At 42.9% G+C, this 22,573-nt stretch overlaps 1 protein-coding gene across 2 annotated transcripts in view; it reads left to right on the top strand.

The window, feature by feature from the left end:
• GALNT9 (polypeptide N-acetylgalactosaminyltransferase 9) overlaps positions 1-20,667 on the top strand; it is a 369,632-nt gene extending 348,965 nt beyond the window's left edge. For both annotated transcript variants that reach the window (XM_030218539.1, XM_030218540.1), the window contains 4 exons: positions 4,354-4,491; positions 6,136-6,231; positions 17,478-17,645; positions 20,521-20,667. In XM_030218539.1, the coding sequence (XP_030074399.1) occupies positions 4,354-4,491; positions 6,136-6,231; positions 17,478-17,645; positions 20,521-20,667 (549 nt within the window). The remainder of the gene's footprint in view (positions 1-4,353; positions 4,492-6,135; positions 6,232-17,477; positions 17,646-20,520) is intronic.
• The last annotated feature ends 1,906 nt before the right edge of the window (positions 20,668-22,573 follow it).

The raw sequence follows: 22,573 nt of genomic DNA, 5'->3' as shown, positions 1-22,573 counted from the left end.
GCTTAAATCTAGCCCGACAAAATTTGCCCAGCTAGAGATAGGCTAGCTATTTTTCTGCTCAAGAGTTAATTAAATAAATTAGGGGTTCTTTTACTAAGGTGCACTGAAAAATGACCTGCAGTGGTGTAGACGTGTGTTTTGAGTGTGCGCAGAATCATTTTTCAGCGCACCTGCAAAAAAATGACTTTTTTTTATTTTTGCTGAAAATGGACGTGCGGCAAAATAAAAATTGCCACGCATCCATTTTGGGTATTGACCTAGCGGTAAAGTCTCACACAGTAACCGGGCAGTAATGACCTACACGCGCCAAATGCAACTTGGCGTGCATAGCTGACGCACGCCAGAAAATGAAAAAATATTTTTCAGACACGTGTAGCAGATGTACGTCAAAAATGAAATTACTGCAAGGGCCACATGGTAGCCGGGCGGTAATTCAGAACTGGCACACGTTGGGTGCGTGTAGGTGCTTACGCAGCTTAGTAAAAGGGCCCCTTAATTGGATAGTGCCGAAAATCAGTTCTAATTGAGTTCAGCCCTGTCCTTGAAACTAGCCACGACTTTGGTTCCTCCTTTTTTAGCTGGATACATTTATGTATTCTGAATATTTAGCTTGGTAAATTTAGCTCATCAGATGGGAGACATTTTAACTGGTTGGAGTTAATCAGCTACTTCTCAAAATGAACCCAAGACTTTTGAAGTTCCTCCCTTATATGAGTTTTTTTTTTTCTATAACATATATCTTTTAAATCCTTTGAACTAATGTTACTTGAAGGACTGGTATAGTGTTTGGTAGCTGACCTGAAATCTCTGTACTGCATTAGTGACCCAAGTTAATGGAAAAGGTGCTACTGGAATTAGCTTTCTTACATTCCATAGTAACAGTACACAGTACTCAGTGGCAGGGGCGTATCTGAACTGCGGCGGTAGGGGGGGCCAGGGCCAGAGAGGGGGGGCACATTATAGCCCCCCCCCCCCGCCGCCGCCGCCGCAGCCGCCATTGCCGATCCCCCTCCCCCCAGCCGCTGCCATTGCTAACCCTCCCCCTCCGTTGCTCGCCTACCTTCGCTGGCGGGGGACCCCAACCCCCGCCAGCCGAGGTCCGCGTCCTCCTGCCGCTGCCGGCTGCCTTTGGTCCTTTCATTCTTCCATTGAAGCTGGCGCCGACGAAAAAGTTTCTTTTGAATCTGACGTCGCTGCACGTTGCACGTTGTACGTGCAGGACGTCAGACTCAGAAACAATTTCTGAGTCTGACGTCCTGCACGTACAACGTGCAGCGACGTCAGACTCAAAAGAAACTTTCGTCGGCGCCAGCTTCAATGGAAGAATTAAAGGACCAAAGGCAGCCGGCAGCGGCAGGAGGACGCGGACCTCGGCTGGCGGGGGTTGGGGTCCCCCGCCAGCGAAGGTAGGCGAGCAACGGAGGGGGAGGGTTGGCAGCGGTAGGGGGGTCCAGGGCGAAATCTGCGGGGGCCCAGGCCCCTGAGGCCCCACGCAGATACGCCCCTGCTCAGTGGAGTCACTGTTGCCATTCACCATAGTACATTACCAGGTATGCTTGTGTAAAAACATGTGCCCCTATCTTAGGCAGAGAAATATAATGCTTCTTTTCCTGTACAGGTCTAATGCTGGTAGGAAAAGCTCCTCATTTACAAGACAGAAGAAGAATCCGGCCATCTGCCCTCTGCTCCCTTCTCCCTGCTTCAGTGCACAGGCGCTGATTAGTGTGAAAGGCCAGTGGGCCATCACAGGGGCAGACAGAAGCCAATGTCAAAATAGTCAAATAATGCAAAAGCAACTTTCTCCTCCCGATTAACCCTATTTTCCACTTATTACTAAGAAGATGTTCCATTCGATGTGGAAACTTAAAAGAGTAAGACCTTTCTTCCCAAGGATCATCTTTCGCAATCTGGTACAGTCAATGGTGCTAAGTCACCTAGATTATTGCAATGCACTTTACGCTGGTTGTAAAGAACAAATTATCAAGAAACTTCAAACAGCCCAGAACACTGCAGCCAGACTCATATTTGGAAAAACAAAATATGAAACTGCAAAACCCCTAAGAGAAAAGTTACACTGGCTTCTACTTAAAGAACATATTGCGTTCAAGGTATGCACTCTAGTTCATAAAATCATTCATGGAGATGCCCCGACCTACATGCTAGACCTGGTTGACTTGCCACCCAGGAATGCTAAAAGATCATCCCGCACATTCCTTAATCTTCACTTCCCTAGCTGTAAAGGTCTAAAATACAGACTAACACATGCATCCAGCTTTTCCTACATGTGTACGCAGTTGTGGAATGTGTACGCAGTTGTGGAATGCATTACCGCTTAACCTAAAAACAATTTACGAACTAATCAACTTTTGTAAATCTCTGAAGACCTATCTCTTCAACAAGGCATACCACAACAATCAAGAACTGTAAATGTAATACATCATCACTTTACCTTATATTCTGAACTGTTTTCTTCCTATATCTGTTTGCTTAATTCTATTGTCATCCATGATCTCTATGCAACACCACTTGTTATCTTCTACTCTGAAACTCCCTTATATGGTGTGTAGCCCCCACCCAGCGCATCCCAGGATGCACTGGGCAGGGCTGGGAGCCGCCATTTGCGGCATTGAAGGAAGAGGAGGGAGGCAGGCTGCGTCCCTCCTCCAACCAAGGTAGGGGGGGGCGGGTGTACAGAGAGAGAGGGAGGGAGGGCGGGTGGGCTGCGGATGGAGTGACACCATCACACAAGGACCCTTGCCAATGCTGGGGGTTGGGTTGGGGAGGGGGGACCGGTGGGCCAGCAGACCTCCAGCCCCCCTGTCGCTGGGGGGGCTTGGTCGGCGCCCATTGGACCACCAGGGGCCATTTGCTGGGGGGCTGGGGGGGCTGGAGACCCACCGGATCTCCAGCCCTCCCTGAACCTGGGGGGGGGGTGGATCATCGGGGGGAATCGGAGGTACGCCGGACCTCAAGCCCCCATTGTTCTGGGCAGGGGTAGTCAGGGCCTGGTGGTCCCATGGACCTCCAGCCCCTGTGTTTGACAGGTTTGGGCTTTTGACAGCCCAGACCTGTCAAACAAGTGTGGGAAAACTGTGCTGAGTGCATGCTCAGGCACAATTCTCCCGCACTTCTACCCCATGATCAGAGATAATTGTGCTGCTTAAATTTGCATGCATTATCTCTGATCATAGGTCTAATAGCACCCCACGCTGTTCCAGTGATGGCACAATATAGAGACGTTTTTCATGAAAAGGATGTTTGCTAAAAGAAGGATATTATAGTCTTTTTGGGGGGTAGTATCTTAAAAGGGTTTGGCTTGCAGATACTGTGGCAGCAATGAATCCCTTTCATAAGCCAGGATAGGTTGAGTGAACTTCTTTATGAGGTTTTTTTTTCTCAGAGAGAGCCGTCAAGGCATAATATTCTTAAGGCTTTAATATCCAAGAAGTGTAACCTCTGAAATTTACTTTATTGACTAAATGTAGATAGTTTACTCACAGTCAGTAAATGTTCAGAAGTTCATGCCCCACAGCAAAAGGCTTCGTAGTTCTGAGAGCTGCAAGGGTAGATGGAGGTAGAAATCTAAAGAAGGGAAGTACGTTGCAGAGATAGGAATGTGATTAAATAGATGGAAGCTGTTCAGAGATGAGGTGCTGAATTTGTGCAATATCTTATGAGAAAGAATGAACGAGGTGAAAAGATGAGTTTTCTTCAGGGGAACAGAAAGACAATTGCTGTGGAGGCAAGAAGGAGAAAGTGCCTCACGGAGACAGGGTGGTCAGGAAAAGCCCCACACACAAGCGTGAGGAGGGGGAGGTAAAGGGACTAATAGGGACAGAACCTGCTATCAGGTTGCAGAGGTGGTTCCAGAGGGCAGTCCTGGATTGGAGAGAAAGGTCATACCCTGGCTGACCCATCAGGACAGAGATAGTAAGAATAATCAGAAAATGATAGCAGGTAAACAAAGGAGCCAAGCTTGACTGAGAAAGGGAGGAGGTCTTTGCAGGAGAATAGACCATTAGTAACAGACTTTACACAAACAAGCAGGGGTGGGTGCAGTACATGTAGACTACATTTCACATGATGCATTGCTGATATATCTTTGCAGTGAGGACTGCAGCAGTAAAAATCCTTAGAAGTGAGAATAACAGTAAAGGCATTTTAGGACCACACTATAAACTAGTGTAAGGCTTTCGGGGGACAGAACAAGAGCATTGTCCTGGAGTTAGTAAGGTGTTGAAATGAAACCACCAAAAATAAGGAATTCATGGGAAGAGGCGGGACTGTGGTGTGAATTTTAAATTAAAGATCAGTGTGCTGGAATTTCTCAATATCTCCCTCTCTGTTTTCCAGAACCCAGGAGTAGACTTTGGTGATGTCTCTGAAAGGATAGCATTAAGGGAACGTCTGCAGTGCCGTAGCTTTAAGTGGTATCTGGAAAACGTCTACCCAGAAATGAGAGTTTACAATAATACTATCACTTATGGCGAGGTATGGCATTGCTCCATATACCCTTCTTGTCACTTGACCAAGGCATGATCGGTTTGATAGCCACTTGCATGAAGTACTTTTGTACTAGAATACCTGTAAATCAAGTCTGTAAGGTATGTGCATGAAATATTATCAGTTGGACAGGGGTTTTAATCTGTGTCAAATAAAAGTGAATGTAGTCTGCTATACTAATGTACATACATACTACCCAGGAAAGTATGAGAAAAAGATTCAAGGGCCCCTGTTAACTTCGCTTTACAAGTATTCACACTTTTTATTTAAGTTGCACAAGCAGTGTCTACCAGGGGAGGAATGGAGTACAGCAAACTTTAAATCAATAGGACTGATTTCTTGAAGCTGAGGGCTGTGCAACAGGGGCGTAGCCAGACACCCAATTTTGGGTGGGCCCAGGCCCAAGATGGGTGGGCAGAAGAACTCCACCTTGTCCCACAAGTGATTTGATCTCTCCCTCTCTCACCTGCTTACCATATGGTTCTCAAACATACCCTCTCCCCTGCATACTTTTTAAATTGCAGATTTTCACAAAAATCTGGCTGTGAATATACACTGCTCATGTTGGCCCCACAGCCTTCCCTCTGATGCAACTTCCTGTTTCCGCATAGGAGGGAATACATCAGAGGAAAGGCTGGGGGGCTAGTGCGAGTACTATGTATCAGTTGCTGCTCGCTGCAGGTGAAGATCTGCTATTTAAAAAGTATGCAGGAGGGATAGTTGTTGGGAGTTTTTGGCTGGTGGGGCTTGGGGATCCCTGCCAGCCACATCATAGGTGGGCTGCTACTGGGGGGCCTGAGGCCAAAGTGGGTGGGCCCGGGCCCACCTGGGCCCACCCTTGGCTACGCCACTGCTGTGCAAGCAGTTTGGCTACGCAAGGCACAAGGGAGCTGGGGGTAAAAAAAAAAAAAGTTACTCCCTTTCCATTATCTCCCTTGCATGACTGTGGCACAGTGACTGGGGTGGGAACACTAGGGGGAGTGTTGCAAAGGGCATAGTTCCAGTTTTGGATGCTCCAGTACACCTGCATCACCTAATATATTCATGGAGGAAACTTAAAAGAAAGAAAAAACGATCAATGTAGAGGGTAACAGGGCTAAAAAAAAAAAAGTATGACTGCTATACTACAAAGGTAAAAGTGAGGTAAATAAATACCTGTTTTGTCATTTCATGTGATGTCATAACAGAGCAAACTGCTGCACAGTTGATGACATCATAATGTACTTTTTAGGCATCAATTTTCATACATGTAGCTAATGCTGACAACAGCAGCAAATGACCTTTTATTAATTTGGTGGTCAATCCATTCAAATTGAAGTTCACTAATTATTGGGGAAAAAAAAGGCTAAGAAGCCATAAAAATATATAAAGAAAAATATGAGGATTTTCTCATATTAAAGATACCCCTTGAGCTAAAAAGAAACCTTCCTTCTTGGAACCTTCAGCTAAATCAGTTGCATCATCTATAATCTATTTTGGTGAGAGTCACCTTCTCTTGCAAACATAAGGACTCATCCGACAGCCTCTCTGAAAATGCAGGCCTGCAATGAAGCAGCCTGAAAGAGCTAGTCAAACATTTGGCAAAATACATCCTAAGGCAACTTAAAGCAATTTGCTCTTGTTTGAAACTAGGTACGCAACAGCAAAGCCAGTGGCTACTGTCTAGACCAAGGTTCAGAAGACGATGACAAAGCCATCCTCTATCCCTGCCACGGGATGTCCTCTCAGGTGCAGTAACCCTTACGATTCTTTCGTCACTCAAATGCATGTCGCAGAGTTTCATGAACATCAGAATATTGTGAAACAAATCTGACCATATACCATATGCAGTGCTACTGCGGTGCTACTTTGCTGGGCCCACCTTAGACCAGAATTCTGGTAGTGTGTGGTTGACCTGTGCAACAGTCTTGTGGCTTTAGGGCAACCAAATATGAGTCTCTTGACATCAATGGAGCTGTCAATTAGTAGAACCACAGAAAATGCTGAACACTAAAAAAGAGCCTAACACTTCATGATTGCTTCAATTGCCGTGTTCGTACCGGATTTCTCTAGGCCAGATAGATTTGCATAGTACCATTGTAAAAGACCAGTAAGGTGCCTAGAACTGTATCAGCTACTCCATTCAGGTTGCACTTTTCTATGCCTTTGTTTAGGATTCTACCTGCCGCTCTGTACAGGTTACAGTCCTCTGTGCAGTTTTTTGAAGTAGGAAAGTTATTTAAGTTTTCCTTTGATTCCATCCTCTTGCTATATAGAGATCCTCTATTTACTCATGGCCCCTTTTATGAAGCTGCAACAAAAGGGGGCCTGTGTTGGTGTTGGCGCACGTTTTTGACACGCGCTGAGGCCCCCTTTTACCGCAGCAGGTAAAAAGCAGGTCTTTGAGGTTTTTTTCAGGAAATGGCCATGCGACACGTGAGGCACTTGCCGCATGGTCATTTCAGGGGGAGCACTTACCGCCACCCATTGAGGTATTCCTCACTAACCTGGCGGTAACCGGGCAGCAAGCAGCACAGCCCAATTCCCGCTGGTTACAAAAATAAAAATATTTTTGTAGCGCCAGATATGACATGAGCTGGGGGTGGGAACTAGCACCGGGCTGCTGCGGTAGCCTGGCGGTACTTCCCTTTTAGTAAGTGGTAAGCCCACGTTAGGCTTGCCATCGCTTTGTAAAAGGACCCCTGAAATCCATATTACTACTACTACTACTACTACTATTTAGCACTTGTATAGCGCTACAAGGCGTACGCAGCGCTGTACAAACATAGAAGAAAGACAGTCCCTGCTCAAAGAGCTTACAATCTAATAGACAAAAAATAAAGTAAGCAAATCAAATCAATTAATTTGTACAGGAAGGAGGAGAGGAGGGTAGGTGGAGGCGAGTGGTTACGAGTCAAAAGCAATGTTAAAGAGGTGGGCTTTCAGTCTAGATTTAAAGGTGGCCAAGGATGGGACAAGACGTAGGGGCTCAGGAAGTTTATTCCAGGCGTAGGGTGCAGCGAGACAGAAGGCGCGAAGTCTGGAGTTGGCAGTAGTGGAGAAGGGAACAGATAAGAAGGATTTATCCATGGAGCGGAGTGCACGGGAAGGGGTGTAGGGAAGGACGAGTGTGGAGAGATACTGGGGAGCAGCAGAGTGAGTACATTTATAGGTTAGTAGAAGAAGTTTGAACAGGATGCGAAAACGGATAGGGAGCCAGTGAAGGGTCTTGAGGAGAGGGGTAGTATGAGTAAAGCGACCCTGGCGGAAGACAAGACAGGCAGCAGAGTTTTGAACCGACTGGAGAGGGGAGAGGTGACTAAGTGGGAGGCCAGCAAGAAGCAGATTGCAGTAGTCTAAACGAGAGCTTATGTTGTTATCCCGGTTTTTATCCCTACCAACCTAGTGTTCCAAGCATCCACTGCCCTTTTGGTGAAAAAGTATTTCCTGATGTTGCTTTTAAGTTTGGCATCTGATTTCATTTTTGATTTGATTTCTCGTTTGTTATACCACCACGTATATTAAGTATTAAAGTGGTTTAGAATACTAAGGGGGTCCTTTTACTAGGCTGGGTAAGCACTAGTGTGTGCTTACTGCAGCTAAAAAGGCCTTACCGCAGGGTGCGCTCAGGCATCTTGTGGTTATTTTAGGATCAGCATGTGCTACCCACTTGCTAAAAAACTAAAATTTAATTTTTACTGCTGGGGGCAGGTCTGGGGGCAGAGAGTTGGTGTGCTCTGCACTAATTGGTTAGCGCAGCCTCATTAATGTGCGCTAACCAATTGGCATATGGGTTCATACAAAATAGGTGGCAGTAGGAGTTCATGCACTAATGGCCACTCATTAGTGGAAAAATTAGCACGTGGCCATTAATAGAGAAAATAGGAAAAATTGGCCATTTTAACCCTGCAGTAAAAATGGCCTTATTGCATGGGAATGACCCACATAACGACATGTTAAGGCCACTTTTTACTGCAGTGTGGAAAAAAGGAGCCTTGATACCAAAATGCATTAAGCAGGAAAAAAGGCATACCACAAATCACATTTAAGCGTTATTTAGGGACCCTTTTACAGAGCGGCAGTAAGCCTAACGCGGGCTTACCGCTCAGTCTTCCAGGACTACCTCCGGCCCAACGCAGCCACCGGCAGTAGTCCTACTCCATTTCCAGGGGAAAAAGAAAACCCCCAGAAATGGCCTGCACGGCGGTAACCCAGCGGTGATCAGGCATCACCATGCACTGCCCAGTTACCGCCAGGTTAGCGCAGGAGCCCTTATCGCTACCTCAATGGGTGGCGGTAAGGGCTCCCCATCACATGGCCATGTGATAAGGGTTCTCTTACCCCATGCTCATATGTGCCTGGGGTCTTTTTAACCACTGCGGTAAAAAGGCCCTAGTGCGCGGGAAAAATGCAAAAAAAAAAGAGCTCTATTTTAGGGTCATGCTAGAAATGGGCTTAGCACGTGGGAAAGTTAAAACATGCTAAGCCCATTTCTTAATACATCTTTGTAAAAGGGCCCTTAAAACAGTTTTTACTGCAATAAAATAACCAAACATTTACTATATCGCCATCTTATAGAGTAACAGAAAATGATTAACCAATCAGCTTGCTTTGAAGGTCAGTTGAGCAGCATGGATATCAGTAAATTGGCAAACTCAACCTGAAGGCATACTTACTTTAATTAACCAATTTCTTTAGCTGCCTTTACAACAGTTTCCTAAAGTGGGTGTACAATCCTATTAATCATGAAAATCAAAATGCAATACATATTATAATGGGAGAATTACATTTATTTCGGAAATACCTCCAGTGTCTAATGGGAAATTTTCACCTCACTCTTGTATTAATGGCTCTTTAATTTTAAATGAAAGTCTGAAACTGTTTGAATGAAGCAAGGATTGTTCCTTTTATTCCCAGTGCGATTGTTTTGTGCACCATTTGATGTGCAGATTAAATCTAAACCCCTGTTAATGCACAGCCATCTATGCAGAACCAATTTCTGACCTCATCATGGGCTCAGAAATGAAGTGGAGCTGAGTTGCAAGGACTACTGGAGCCAGGCCCCAGCTTCTTCATTAGTGGAAAGGCGGAAAGTGTTGTGCCAGCAGGAAAGGCTGCCTGATTGTGTTTAATTGTTTGTGAATCCCTGAGAGGTAACATCTTATTACAGTACAACAGAGGAGAGTTTGGGAGGAGGACTGGAGGAAGAGAAAGCATCCTTATTTCTCCAGCCCTTCACCTCCAGCATACTCACTGTAGGGCAGACACTCATCTGACAGTCCAAGGGCACACTTTTTAACTGAATGGCCTTTGATTGAGGTGATAAATTAGAACAGCTAATTAAGTGGAAAATGTTTTCACTCCAAGAGTCTAATATAGTTAGAATGTATGTGAATGCTTAGCTTGTTGGGATCACTTATGCTTAGAGAAGGAAGGTTCGAGTGCTGTGCAGCAGAACTTTTATAACCACGGATAGAAATGTACAAATCCACCCTACAAAATCACGAAAACAGGATTTATTTTTGTCATTGCAAAATTCTGTGAAATAACAACATTTCACTCCTTTCAGTTTTTAGATACTGAAATATCTATGGCAATTTTTCATATTGCCTGAAGCTATGTTTTAATTTTCAAATGAATGTATGTACCTATTTTCACTTTGAAAATCAGCAAGGCACTTGTAATTTCTTCCACACAAATTAGTGTGCACACTTTTGAAAATATGGAAGTTTGTATATGGTTTCAGTCCCAGCCGTAACCCAACCCCTGGGAATGCCACCGATAAATATAAATAAAGGAATCTGTGCTGTGGAATAATGGTGTATAGTTTTATCCACACATGAGATGGACACATTTTGGGTTATAAGATTCACAGATTTTTTTTCCTTTTGGTATTTTCAAATTTTAAACAACACTTTATCATGGGCAAAACACATTTTAGCAACAACTCAAAAATTCCACATACACAAAAAAATGACAAAATGATATATATATATATAAATGCTTATCACTATAAGAAGTGAAGGTTCATGGTACCACGAAAGGTTTTTTGGCCGATGATGAAGAGAAGATCATAAAGATCTGTTTCAGCTCCGTCGGATTATTAAATACCTAGGAGCTCTTTGAGGCCTTTTTCCTTTCCGTACTGCAGTGCATGTTTTTGTGCACTTTTTGTTAGTCAGTGCAGCATTTAGTGGAGGAGTGGCCTAGTGGTTAGGGTGGTGGACTTTGGTCCTGGGGAACTGAGTTCAATTCCCACTTCAGGCACAGGCAGCTCCTTGTGACTCTGGGCAAGTCACTTAACCCTCCATTGCCCCATGTAAGCCGCATTGAGCCTGCCATGAGTGGGAAAGCGCATGGTACAAATGTAACAAAAATAAAATAGATACTATTGGAGATTCTACATGGAATGTTGCTACTATTGGAGATTCTACATGGAATGTTGCTATTCTACTAGCAACATTCCATGCTGTGCAGGCTTCTGTTTCTGTGAGTCTGACGTCCTGCATGTATGTGCAGGACGTCAGACTCACAGAAGCAGAAGCCTGCGCGGCCACATTGGTGATCTGCAAGGGCCGACTTCTACATGGAATGTTGCTAATAGCAACATTCCATGTAGAATCTCAAATAGTAGCAACAGTGGAGGAGTGGCCTAGTGGTTAGGGTGGTGGACTTTGGTCCTGAGGAACTGAGTTCAATTCCCACTTCAGACACAGGCAGCTCCTTGTGACTCTGGGCAAGTCACTTAACCCTCCATTGCCCCATGTAAGCCGCATTGAGCCTGCCATGAGTGGGAAAGCGCAGGGTACAAATGTAACAAAAAAATTTATATATATCATTTTGTCATTTTTTTGTGTATGTGGAATTAGTATTTCCACACCACGTTTGATTTTCTAGTGGATCAAAACACATTTTACTCATGAGAATCACTTTGAAATTTACCCTCAAATTTTTACAAAACAGGTTCCATTAAAGAATATCAGAAAAGTAGGAAAGCTAATCTAGGATGCCATCCATGTCTCTGTTCCTGGTGCTTTTCTTAAATTTTAATTCTGTAATACATGCAACAGTTATTCGAGGGGATTGTTCTTTTATCCAGCCTAAACAATTTAGAATAAGCATTGCTTAGAATTGCATTCATAGAGCCCCATTAATTAATGATTACACAGCTGAAAGACTTGTATCTCTCAGCCACAATTTACACAATTCAGTGTGAGGGCAGCAGCTGCAAAAACTCTAATCAAAACGTCTAGCAAGAGAGGTGTTGACAGCCTGCATTTTGTAGTGTTAAATAAGGAATAAAATCATCTTCAGTGTGATCAAACAGAATATGAATTGGTTATGGAGAAGGCACAAAGATCCTCAGTTTTTTTTTTTTAGTTAAAATAATTTCAGACTGCTTTTCCCTCTAAGCTGCATGGGAATCTGTTGCCCACATTCTTACCATCATTGGGGGAGGGGGTACAGTGTTGGAATCCTATGCTTGTAATCATGTGAGGCAGGCAGGTCCCCTTGAAATTCAACTACCTTCTTGCCCTGTGTGATTGAAGCCTGAAATTCCTGAGGGTCAGAAGACAGGTGGTAAACTCCTGCACTGTGTCAAGGGAGTGTTGACCGAGACTGCTTTCCATGAACTTTTAGTCCTTACTGGGTTTTGTTTGATCCTTTTTCTTAGTTGATTTTTGAAAGGACAGCTAAGTTTATTTATGAACAATCCCAGCACTGAGATCAGTTGATATCTGCCTATAATAGACTTGATTTTCTTGAGCACTTTGAAGCTACAAGTCTATGCATGAAGGGAGTGATGGCTGGAGGAAACCAATATGGACCAGGCATAATCTGAACCTGCATTGAGTAGGTGACATCATCATACTGTATCTACTGTCTGAATATTAAGGGAATTGTATATGCATATTACATGAGCTGTGTATACTCTACTTTGGATAATGAGGAGAACACTAGAAAATGCAGCTCTCATTACAATATGTGCATGTTAGGAATTTTCTCCCTCTCCTCCAGGGATTCATTAGAAGCAAAGTCCATGTCCTCTTACCAGAAAACTGGCTCATCCTCAAACACCCTTCCTTCATCCCCACTGCACTCATTTGAAGAAGCAAATAAAGCTTAGGAATCAAACTGCTGCATAGCTTTCTATCCAAGGAAGACTAGCAGAGCCTTGGGGGCTACATCAGGGTCTCACTCACAGTCAGTGAGCTGCTGGATCAAAAAATGTTCTGAAGGCATGGGAGAGAATAATGTTTAAAAATACATATTACATCACCTGCATTATTATCAAATTGCATGCAGTATCATAGAATACTGGAGATGTGTGCCCAAATTGGAAATTGCACCTGGTTTCAGGAAGTTCCAATCTGGATCCCTACAATTCATTTTGTCATAGTTTTTGAGCCAACGATTCCATACATAATACAAAGAGTATGGCTGATAACCGACAGCTCTGATGTGTTCCTTTTTCTGTGGGAAAAGGAGAAGAAACACATCCATTCATTTGAATTCATGCTTAGGATTGAGCATATGAAGTTTGTATTTTAGACAAATATTCCCCTGAAAACCAAATTGTGAGAGGCCCGCCCATTAGTATGGCCAAGACATACTGTCAAATGCCTTTCCAATATCTAGACTAATTAATGCCATATCAATCCGTCTCAGTTTAGTTTCATGTATTGCTGCTATATGACATTTCTAATATTAGGCACCCCACTTTTCTTTCCCTTGAACAAAGCCCACCTGATGTAGAGAAATCAAAAAGAGTAGAATAGTTTGTTACAGATTGACCAACATTCTTGCATACATTTTTATTATCCATGTTCAGTAATGATATTGGTCTATATGAAGTTATAGATTGCAGGTCTCTACCTGGCTTTGGACTAGTCACTATTAGTGTTTCATTAAGTCTATAAGGAAACTGCTGGTTTTCACAAGCATCCTCAAATACTGCTAATAATGTTGGTATCACTTGATATTCTAAAATTGTATAATATTGTATGGAAAGATCCTCCACTCCCAGGGTTTTATGAGGAGCTAATTGTCCTGCAGCCTTGGTGATTTCCTGTCCACAAAGAGTTTCATTTACGTTTTGAAGTGCTGTTTCGGTTAAAATAGGAAGTCACAAGTCCTGAAAGAACTGGTGCATCATCTGGTCTTGCCTAGCAGAAGGACCATAAAAGTTCTTAAAATGATCATAGAAGGCCCTTGTGGTTGTGTTTGTCCCGAATCTGTAGGATAAATTTGGGACCTTGCAGGGTATATATCAATCTTGCCAAGCAAGCTTTATTAATATATTTAAAGAATCTATGTCTGGCATAGAAAAGGGTGTGCTGAGTTCTGTGCCCTACATTTTGGATGGTCAAAGAAAGAATAAAAACTGCCAAGGTATTGGGACTCAAAAATGTCTTCTCACTCGTTCACACTTCTTTTCTTTTGAACAGTTTTGGTCTGTCCTCATAGTATTCATCTTGGTTAAATCACACATTATGGACACCGCTTCTTTTTATACACGTCAGAAATTTTCCATTTTTCCAAAGGCTTCATCATATCCCACTGCAAATATTTTCACTGTGAATATTAGACTTGGCCCTTTGTAATTTTCTCCATTCCCTTACACAATATTTTGAGAAATTAACCCTTGACGCTTTTGCCCTTTTATGCAGCATCCATCTTGAAAGCTAGAACAAGCATTGTCCAGGATCAGTTCATCATGCCCCGGAGGTGATGAAAAGCTATTAGGAAATTAATCAACCTGACAAACATTGTGGCTTACCAAGAATGAGTTATAAGTTGTCCACCATCTTCTCTAATGATGTGAACTCTTGTCCTTGAGACCTTATGCCTCAACATATTAGTTAGTCTTCAAGTTTCCACAAGCTTCTTTGTCATTTTTGCTGCTACGAACTAATACAGCTACCACTCTGGAAGCTGGCTAAAATATGTCATTTCAAATACTAATTTAAATGTGGGTAAGTGATCACCTGGAATTATGGAAATAATGTATCATCAAAGAAAGCAGGTGACAGCTCTTGTCAGTCAAACCTATTGCTTGTGGATAGGTATTCACTGTTTCATAGAATATCCTAGTTCTGTCACTGAGTTTCTTTGACAGATGAATGTTCAGTTGCTGGTAATTATGAATGGATGGTTAGATCATGGATTGACTTCTTGGTACAGATCACCTGACTGTTGGTTAGGATCTGAAGCTATATTTCTTTTCTTTTCATTTATTTTGTAAGCAGTGCTTTCCTGTTCTTCTCAAACTTCCAGCTCAATCAGAACCAGTTGGCACTATGAACCTTCATTCACAAGCAGTCATTTTTTCTATTTTCACTTGCCCTCCCAACTTAGTCTAGCCAACAATAATCCTCAGCAAGGGGACATATAGCACAGCTCTCTCGAGAGCTTGGCTACAGGGCCAGTGCAAGGGTATTAGATACCCTAGGAAAATCTTCAGCCTTAAGCCCCCCCCCCCCTTCAATGACATTTCATGCCCCATTCCCCCAAGTGATTCATAATTAAACTCTACAGTCATAATCATCCCACCATCAGCTAATGCATAACAATCCTACAAAAATACATAGATATCACACTTTTAAATATTAAACTTTGTTCTGTATGTACATATGTATTGAGGGTAATTTCCAAAAAGCCCATGACTGCCCATGGAAATGGGCTATTTGCAAATGATCAACCCGGTCCTCAGCACACTCCCAGCTAGTCAGGTTTTCAGGATATCCACAATAATATGCATGAGAGAAATTTGCATGCACTACCTTCATTGTATGGAATCTATCTCATGCATAGTCATCTTGAGTATCCTGAAAAATTGACTGGCTAGTCCAGAGGACTGTGTTGAGAACTCCAGGTATACACTGATGGTTCTTTGAGTTTGAATGGCTATGAGTATCTATTGCAGGCTTGTCCAAGTTCAATCCTTGAGAGCCATAAGCTGACCAGGGTTTTAGGATATCCCTAATGAATATGCACGAGAAAGATTTCCCTGCCCATTACATCCATTGTATACAGACCTCTTCATGCATATTCGTTAGAGATATCCTGAAAACCTGGTCTGCTTGCAGCCCTTGAGGATAGACAAGCCTGATGAGTGGAGAAGTAGCCTAATGGTTAGTGTGGTGGCCTGAGAACCTGGGTTTGATTCCCACAGCAGCTCCTTGTGACTCTGGGCAAGTCACTTAACCCTCCATTGCCCCAGGTACAAAACAAGTACCTTGTGACCACAGAATGACAGTATTTTGTTTTACAGCAGCTTCCCCCCCCCCCCCCCCCCCAGAAGCTGCTACCCTAGGAGATTATCTCGTTTACCTAATGGTTAAGCTAGGCTTGCTTGGCTAATGTGGAGCCTGATTCTACAGGAGTCTAACGTTTAAGGTTCTTTTGCACATACTGAGGAAGCAAGCAATAATCTGGGTTTAGGATGATGAGCAGTTTCAAGTTAAAGAAATGTGCAGTTTAAGCCCGCCATACTTCATCAACATGGCAAGTCTTTCAGTATTTTTACAGGTGATGTAGAGGTCTGCACGCTGCACACTTCGCCACCTTTGATTATGAATTAGGTTGGACAGATATTCTAAACTACTCACATGGAATTTGGCAAGGCACCATCTATTTATCGATCTGGTAACATCTCACAAAGATGAGATCCTTTGCCTTTTTTAAAATTCAGAACTTGTGCCTGGCCCTTGGGTGGATAATGTCAAACCGATCTCTTCTGTCAAGCTGATTTCCAGAGACTTAGAAAACAAGCATCGTCACACAAAGTGTAGACATGTTAAGCTTCTTATTCAGACAGTCGGTGCAGTGTGCTTTCCTCGACATCCTCAGCTATTTCAGTTGTGCGACCACTGTCACTTTCTGGAATTCTCTTTCATGCTCAATTCAAAGAGTTTATGCACATTAGCTCCATAAGCAGCCCACCAAGCCCCATGGGTGGAAGAAGAGCTTGAGGTCTTAATATTAATTGCCACTATAAAAGCACTTAATACTTTTTTTATGTACTGCATCTCTACAATGATTGGTCCCTTATCAGTATTCAACAGTGATTTGTCAGTTCACTGACAAAGGACCAATCATCGCTGAGATGCAGGAAACTGTGCTCATATTACCATGGCTTTGTGCACATGTTTTCTAGTCTGCATGCTTTTTTTAACACTGCAGAAATTTGCAACTTGTTAGTTTACCATATTGGGAGTAAAATAGTTATTTTTAGTGTGAGTTAAGACACAGTTAATTACCCCAGCCCTTCCTTTTACAACCTCAAAGTCTCTACTCTATAAATCACTTATTTTTCTTCTTGTGGCCACTTTGGTTGTATAGCATGTTCTTGTGGATTTTTCAGTAATGTTTATTTTATGCATGCTAATTAGGAATCATTGCTATGAATAGCCTCTGTTGGAGTTTCTGAGAACTGCACAACACATTCATAACACATTCATATTGTGCCCTCATTAAATCAATCCCTGTTCAATGTTTTTGAAAGTGTTTATACTTTGCATATCAATTACCTCAGTTTTCTTGGGGCTAATATGGGAAAAAGTGATTTGGAAAACGTGGAGTTTGGTGGAAGTCTGGCATGAGCAACATTTTCTCAGAGTAAGATTGTTGGGCTGCTGTAGTACATCATAACATGCGTAAAATGACTCCATTCCATTCAGCAGGAATGAAAACAATTACTGTATCAGCATTTCATGCAATATAATGCAGAAGTGAAGATGAATTTCATAAGGTAGCAATATAGTGACTAATTCTATGGGGGTAGGGGAATGGTCCCCTTTCTACAAGGCTCTACTGACAGGTGATAGGGATAATAAAATTAGCAATTTATGTATAATCTGCTGTGTGAACCTGGATTATTACTGTAAACTTTTTGCCACATTTTTTGGTACAGAAATTAGTGTTGGGATATCATAACTTACTCAGATTACAAATGACTCAGGAGTACTCACATCTTTTCCCCTTTCCTTCAGCTTGTACGTTACAGCTCTGAAGGACTCCTACAGCTAGGACCCCTGGGCTCTACAGCATTTTTACCAGACACGAAATGTCTAGTGGATGATGGAAAAGGAAGGACGCCCACACTGAAGAAATGTGAGAACGTGTCTAGACCTGCCCAGAGGCTATGGGATTTTTCACAGGTAACATCTCATTACATCTTAGGGTTTGTTACTAAGACACAACAACTGTTGTGCATAAAGAAGAAGTCTTGTTTATCCCTGTCTGCTGTTAAGAAGAATACTTGATATTGTATTTTCCTGATTTGATTTCCAACAAAATGCCCATAACCCTGCATGCCGCCACCATGTTTTTCAAAATGGCTGCTGAAACTTACCATTTTGGCAGCCATTTTTAAAACACAGCAGTGGCTGCAGCACCACCATACAGAGCAGTGGCAGCAGGAAGGAAAGAGTGGGATTCTTTCCTACCCCTGCAGAGGCCACTAGACCACCAGGCCCTTCAAGGTAGGACCAGGGAAGGCTGCAATGTGGTGCGGTGGCAGCAGGCAACCAGGCAGAACCTCTGGGCCCCCTAGAGCCTCTGAGCCCTCAGGCACTGCCTGGTTTCCTGAATGGTCAGTCCACCCCTGACCAGGGCTATCAGGTAGGCCAAGAGGGGGTTGGGGGGAGTCACCAGGGGTGAGGAGAAGTTTGAGACTTTCAAGATGGAGGGAGAGGGTAGATAAGAGGTGGGCTCTTTTGGGGGGTCCATGAGGGGGATTGGGAGGACTTATGATGCAAAACTAGTTATATGAGTCCCGGTCAATATTCAGCCAGGTCCCGCATAACTGGCATCTGACCACCAGATTTAGCTCCTGATTTTCAATGCCAGTGTGTGTACATGGCGCAGCACTGAATATGTGGGGCTAATTTGCCTGGCGATGGTCAGCATTTTTTAAAAACCTGACTGCCACCAGCTGAATATTACTCCCTCAGTTCGTAGCAGTCAGCATTTTTTTGGCCACCACCGGCATTATGCCCATTCAATGCTGGACTATGCCCGGGTACTGGCATTGAACATCTGGTTATGTGCAGCCTGCTATCACTTAATCAGTTAAGTTTGATGTCCATCACTTAATTGCCTAAGTGAAGCCCAACAAAGGTAGGACTGTCCAATTTGTCTGATTAGCTTAAGCGATTAAGTGCTGAATATCAACACTTAACCACATAGGGATAGATTCTATATATGACACCGTAAAAATCAGCACCGAAAAAATATGCCTAGGTACGTGACTAAATCTAGTTGTGAAAATTTACACAAATGCCAGCAACTAAGTTAAGGATGGAGCAGATGTTTTCTATAACAGCGAGCATAATTTTTAGTAATGCCCATGATCCACCCATTCCATACCCCCATTTTGACAGCATGCATTAGAATTTATGTTCATCACTTTACTGAATACACTTAGCAAGTTTTGCATGCAAATTCTAATTAAAGCCAATTAGTGTCAATAATTGCTTGTTAATTGGCAATTATCAGTGCTGATTGGCTTGTGAAAATAATTAAGTTGCGTACGCAACGCAGAATACAACCTGAATTACACACATAACTCAAGTTGCATATATATAGAACCTGGAAGATAAGTGCCAACTGTGCCCCCAGTCAGGGGCAGCCTGGCCATTAGGCCACCTGAGGTGGGGGCCTCAGTTGGCATTCTTTCGTGAGTGGCATCTCCCCCTTCCTTCTTCCACCCAGTTCCCCAAGTTTAACTTCTTTCTTCATGTTCCAAAAGCCAGCAGCATCAAGCGCAGTTGACATATGCTGCCCTGCCACTGGCACCCACCTCTTCTCTTTAACGCGGCTGCCTCTCTGATGTAACTTCCTGTTTCCTCAGAGGCAGCTGCAGTAGAGAAGAGGCTGGTGCCGGCAACAGGGCAGCATATGGGAATTGCGCCTGCCACCGCCGGCTTTTGGAACATGAAGAAAGAAGGTAAACTCGGGGAACGGGGTGGAGGAAGGAAGGGAAAAGATGCCAGAACTTGGCCCGGGGGGAGGGAATGGCATCTCAGCCCAGGGGGGGCGGTATTTCAGCCCTGCCTCAGGTGGCATCTTTCCTTGGGCCACCCCTGCCCCCAGTCACCCACAAAATTGCTAGCTATGGCTTTAGCCTTTAGTACTGATATTCAGGAGCACCAGCTGGTTAAATACCTGCTGAATATTAATGGATAGTTCCACACAAGTGATTTAACTGGACTGGAGCTTCTCCTGCCTGGTCGAATTACTTTGAATATCAACTCCTTGGTGATCTTTTGAGTAAAAATTTACGCACGCAGCCCTAGTAAATTTTCAAAGAGGCCAATTTATGAACATAAGACTAGATTTTATATAACATGCCTAAAAAAATCAGCGCTGAAAAAAATACGCCTAGGCATGTTCTATAAAGTACACCTAAATTTAGGTGTACTTTATAGAATATGCCTACATTTTTGTGTGGTTTATAGAATGCGCTGAGCATCCATCCGCACAACTAAATTTAGTCACGGGAAGTTACGCCAAGTAAATCTTGGTGTCAATGCCAAAGCCTAAATTAGGCACAGAATGGGTGTATTCTGTTATATTGTGCATAGATTTTAGAAATGCCAATGACCAGCCCATTCCACGCCCATGGCCATGCCCCCTTTTCAACTATGCAACTTAGAATTTATGTGCATCATGTTGCAGAATGTGCTTAGACAGTTGTGCCTGTAAATTCTAATTAATGCCAATTAGTGTCAATACTTGCTTGTTAATTGGCAATTATCGGCACACATTGGATTGTTAACTAATTAAGTTGTGTGCACAAATCCAGAATACGACCAGATTTGCGCGCAGAACTTAAGTCACACTATGTAGAATCCGGGGGATAACTCTCAGAGTTAAGAGCATAATTCATTTGAATATTGGGCACTATATAATTTATGGTCTGAAGTACAAATAAGGCAAAAACACTGTCAGTCACAGCTGTCCTTTTTGGAATCTTGTTCTCTAGTGATGATGATTTAGCTTTATTGTTCTTGTTGGGTTTTTTTGATACAGAATAGTCCAATCATTAGCAGAGACACTGGAAGGTGCCTAGAAGTTGAGATGTCCAAGGATGCCAATTTTGGGCTCAGACTTGTTGTACAAAGATGCTCTGGGCAAAAGTGGACAATTAGAAACTGGATAAAACACAGCCGCCATTGACCATGGAGGTAGGACATCATTTTCTTTTCAGTGGACGCAAGGGTGGCACTGTGTGCTCTTCCAGGAGGTCATGCTAAACGCAGGCTTAGGACTCGAGAAGATACACCCATTTAACTACACAGACCATGGGTTATATTTTATAGCACGCCTCCTTTACCAGCTTCATGACTGTGGACACCCAAGAAAGGTTTATATAAACCTTCTGTTGGGTTGTAGAGTTTTGATAAACAAATGGACTGGAGGATTTAATGAACATGTTTGTGTTCAAAGAGAATCTCTCTACTGCCTCACAAAGGAATATCCTCTTTTTTTAGCTTTAAGTTAACTGGTGCACAATAAGTATGATGAAAATCATGTGCCTTTTCTATACAAGTGGACTGCATCCCATCTCCTCAGCATGTTGGACCTCCTGCTCGAAGCCAGAATCTGTAAATAATCTGGCTTTTCCACTTAAAGGCTTGTTGCCTAGAAGACAAGAGACAGTTTTAAATGCCACATATGAACCTACATCACATCTAATACTTCCCATTGTTACTGACCTCTCTATATAATATGCCTCTCCAAAACAGAAGCAAATGTTGGGCTTGGGAATTTGGTGTCATGAACTTTAAGCACCGAGATTGCTTCATTGTGAGAAAATCACTGAGGCCGCACTAGTCTCACCAATTTGTTTCAAAAAGCTTCCTTTTTCAAGAAATGCCATTTGTTGGCAATTGCAAATTTGTTGACAGCTTACCATATGTCACTGCTAAAGTACACTTGTGACTTCAATTAAAATTTCTATATTGGTATTGCAGCTTCAGCTCTAGAGTAACATCAGGTCCAGTTCCTGCTGAGCATTCAGTGGGGAATCACAGCAGAGCTACTGGCGCTAAATATTACCATTTCTGCTGTTAGATCCATCACAAAAATAGCTGAGAGGGCTTCAGCAATAAATTTTTAATGCTCAGAAAGTTAAATTTCTCTAAAGGAAGAAGAGCAGTTTGATTTTGTAGCCTCTTTCATATACATTTCTAGTGGACTCTGTAATCCCTACAGCTCTGAAATATACATGCAGCCACCTCTGGACCATACCAATACCATCTGAAAGGGAGGGGCAAAAGAAGATAGAAACACCATGGTTATTATGACCTTGTTGGGCCAACAGAGACTCGACAAGATAAGAGAATAAGGCCAGGGTCTCAAAGAAAATGGTTAAGGAGAGATGAATTGAAACTGAGGGATGAGCGATTGATAGTTGTAGTCCAAGACATTGGATTACATATGAGGTAGTTCACAGCAAGTCTAGAAAAAACTGGTATAGCAGACATATGTAGATTCTGCAAGAAAGAACTTGAAACAGTTACCCATCTCATAGCTGGGTGCAAAGTTTTGATGGCAGAAAATTACTTTATGCATGACAAAGTGGTATGTCTCATCCATTGGAAATTTTACAAACGTTACACCTCTGTACCAGAAAAGCACTGGGATCATGACCCTAAGAAAATTATGGAGAATGAAGAGATTATGATCACATGAGATATCCCCATTCCAACAGATGAAAAGCTGGATGTGACGAAACTGGACATAGTGGTAAAAGAGAAAACTAGTGCCAATCCCAAGTTTCATTTTGTGAATCATGTAGAGAGAGAAAAGATCTTTAAATACCAAGAAATGCAGTCTGAGACCAAGAAAACGTGGCAGAAATACACAGAAATAGTCCCCATTCATTTAGGTGCCACAAGCTAGATTTAAATGAATTTTGAAGCATACCTGGATAGGTTACCTATACACATTACATCTTATGAACTTCAGAAGGAAGCTGTCTTTAGTATGATGCAAGTACCAAGGCAACTCACGTTAGCAGTAAATTTGAGATACTGAGATCAAAGTCCACATACAGTACCTTGGCTTAGGAGTGAGGTTC

This window comes from Microcaecilia unicolor, chromosome 11, assembly GCF_901765095.1.
Source record: "Microcaecilia unicolor chromosome 11, aMicUni1.1, whole genome shotgun sequence".
In the NCBI taxonomy this organism is placed as follows: Eukaryota; Metazoa; Chordata; class Amphibia; order Gymnophiona; family Siphonopidae; genus Microcaecilia; species Microcaecilia unicolor.
This window is presented reverse-complemented; position numbering and strand designations above follow the sequence as displayed.